Source organism: Penaeus monodon, chromosome 31 (assembly GCF_015228065.2).
Source record: "Penaeus monodon isolate SGIC_2016 chromosome 31, NSTDA_Pmon_1, whole genome shotgun sequence".
In the NCBI taxonomy this organism is placed as follows: Eukaryota; Metazoa; Arthropoda; class Malacostraca; order Decapoda; family Penaeidae; genus Penaeus; species Penaeus monodon.
The window spans coordinates 4,010,235-4,011,284 of record NC_051416.1 but is presented as its reverse complement, the minus strand read 5'-3'; the positions used below and the strand labels follow the sequence as shown (position 1 = coordinate 4,011,284).

At 42.6% G+C, this 1,050-nt stretch overlaps 1 protein-coding gene across 1 annotated transcript in view; it reads right to left on the bottom strand.

The window, feature by feature from the left end:
• LOC119592830 (KAT8 regulatory NSL complex subunit 1-like) overlaps positions 1-1,050 on the bottom strand; it is a gene marked incomplete in the record, with an annotated part of 7,253 nt that overhangs the window by 5,481 nt on the left and 722 nt on the right. Inside the window, 2 exon segments of the mRNA XM_037941735.1 lie at positions 216-306; positions 308-778. Of these exon segments, the coding sequence (XP_037797663.1) occupies positions 216-306; positions 308-778 (562 nt within the window).

Sequence of the window (1,050 nt, the reverse complement as noted above, 5' to 3'; positions counted from 1 at the left end):
GACTTGTTTTCATCATTGGTACACTTAACAAATAATGTACTGTCTCAACATAAAAATACAAATGCATAAGATTAAACACATTACCACAATAAAATCTTCCAACTCCTTTCTATTTTTGGTATTCTTTATTTTCATCATTGTGTACATGTTAAAGTGCTTGTATTTTTATTGATAAGCATGCTTCATCAACAACCCTAGAGCCATTCTTCACTTACCAGCAGGCTGAGAGAGAACTGGCTGGAAAGTAGGATCTACTCGCGCATGTCTCTCATTCCAAGGCTGCGTGTCTGGGTCTGGAGGGGCTGTTTGGAGGAACTATACCTTGGAGACGTGTGCATAAGACACATGTTAAAGGTAGGACACACTTGCATTGCACTGCTGGAATACGGCCACCCCCAGCTCCTCTCCTGTGACTGGCACAGAGTCCAGCTCCGGCCCTCACTAAACGCCGTCTCTTGATGGCTCTTAACCCTTGTGTGCGAGCCGAGACGAAGGAAGAATCGCTGACGCCCCCACTGATACCATCATCTATCCGACCATGATAGCCATTGACAGTAGTGCGGGAGGTTGGGGCAGCAAGGCAAGTGAGGGCAGGGTCATGGACATCTAGATGAGCTGGGTCACGCAAGGTCATCCCTCTCCATCTACTCCCTTCTTCCACTTGTACTGCACCTTTATTGTTGCGTACATGCCTGCAATTAAAGAAACAGCTGAGAATATCCCGTAGAATATGACAACAACTCCATCGTATAAGAGATTTTACAAACACAAAAGGTGTCTCGTAAAATCATCCCACACACACCAACTACAAATGAACATCCTAACCAACAGCCAGGTGGCTTTTATTATTATTGTCTTGAACAAGCCTTACAAATATTATTCTCTTGAACAAAGGCTTAAGTCTTCCATTACCTAAGCTATCAATGAAGAAACTAAATCAAACTTGCAAAGAGAAACTAACTTAGTACCAGACTGCCATTCCCCTGAATGTTGATGATGTATAGATATCAACCAAAGTTCCTATTCAGAGGAAAACTTAATGATTTTTAA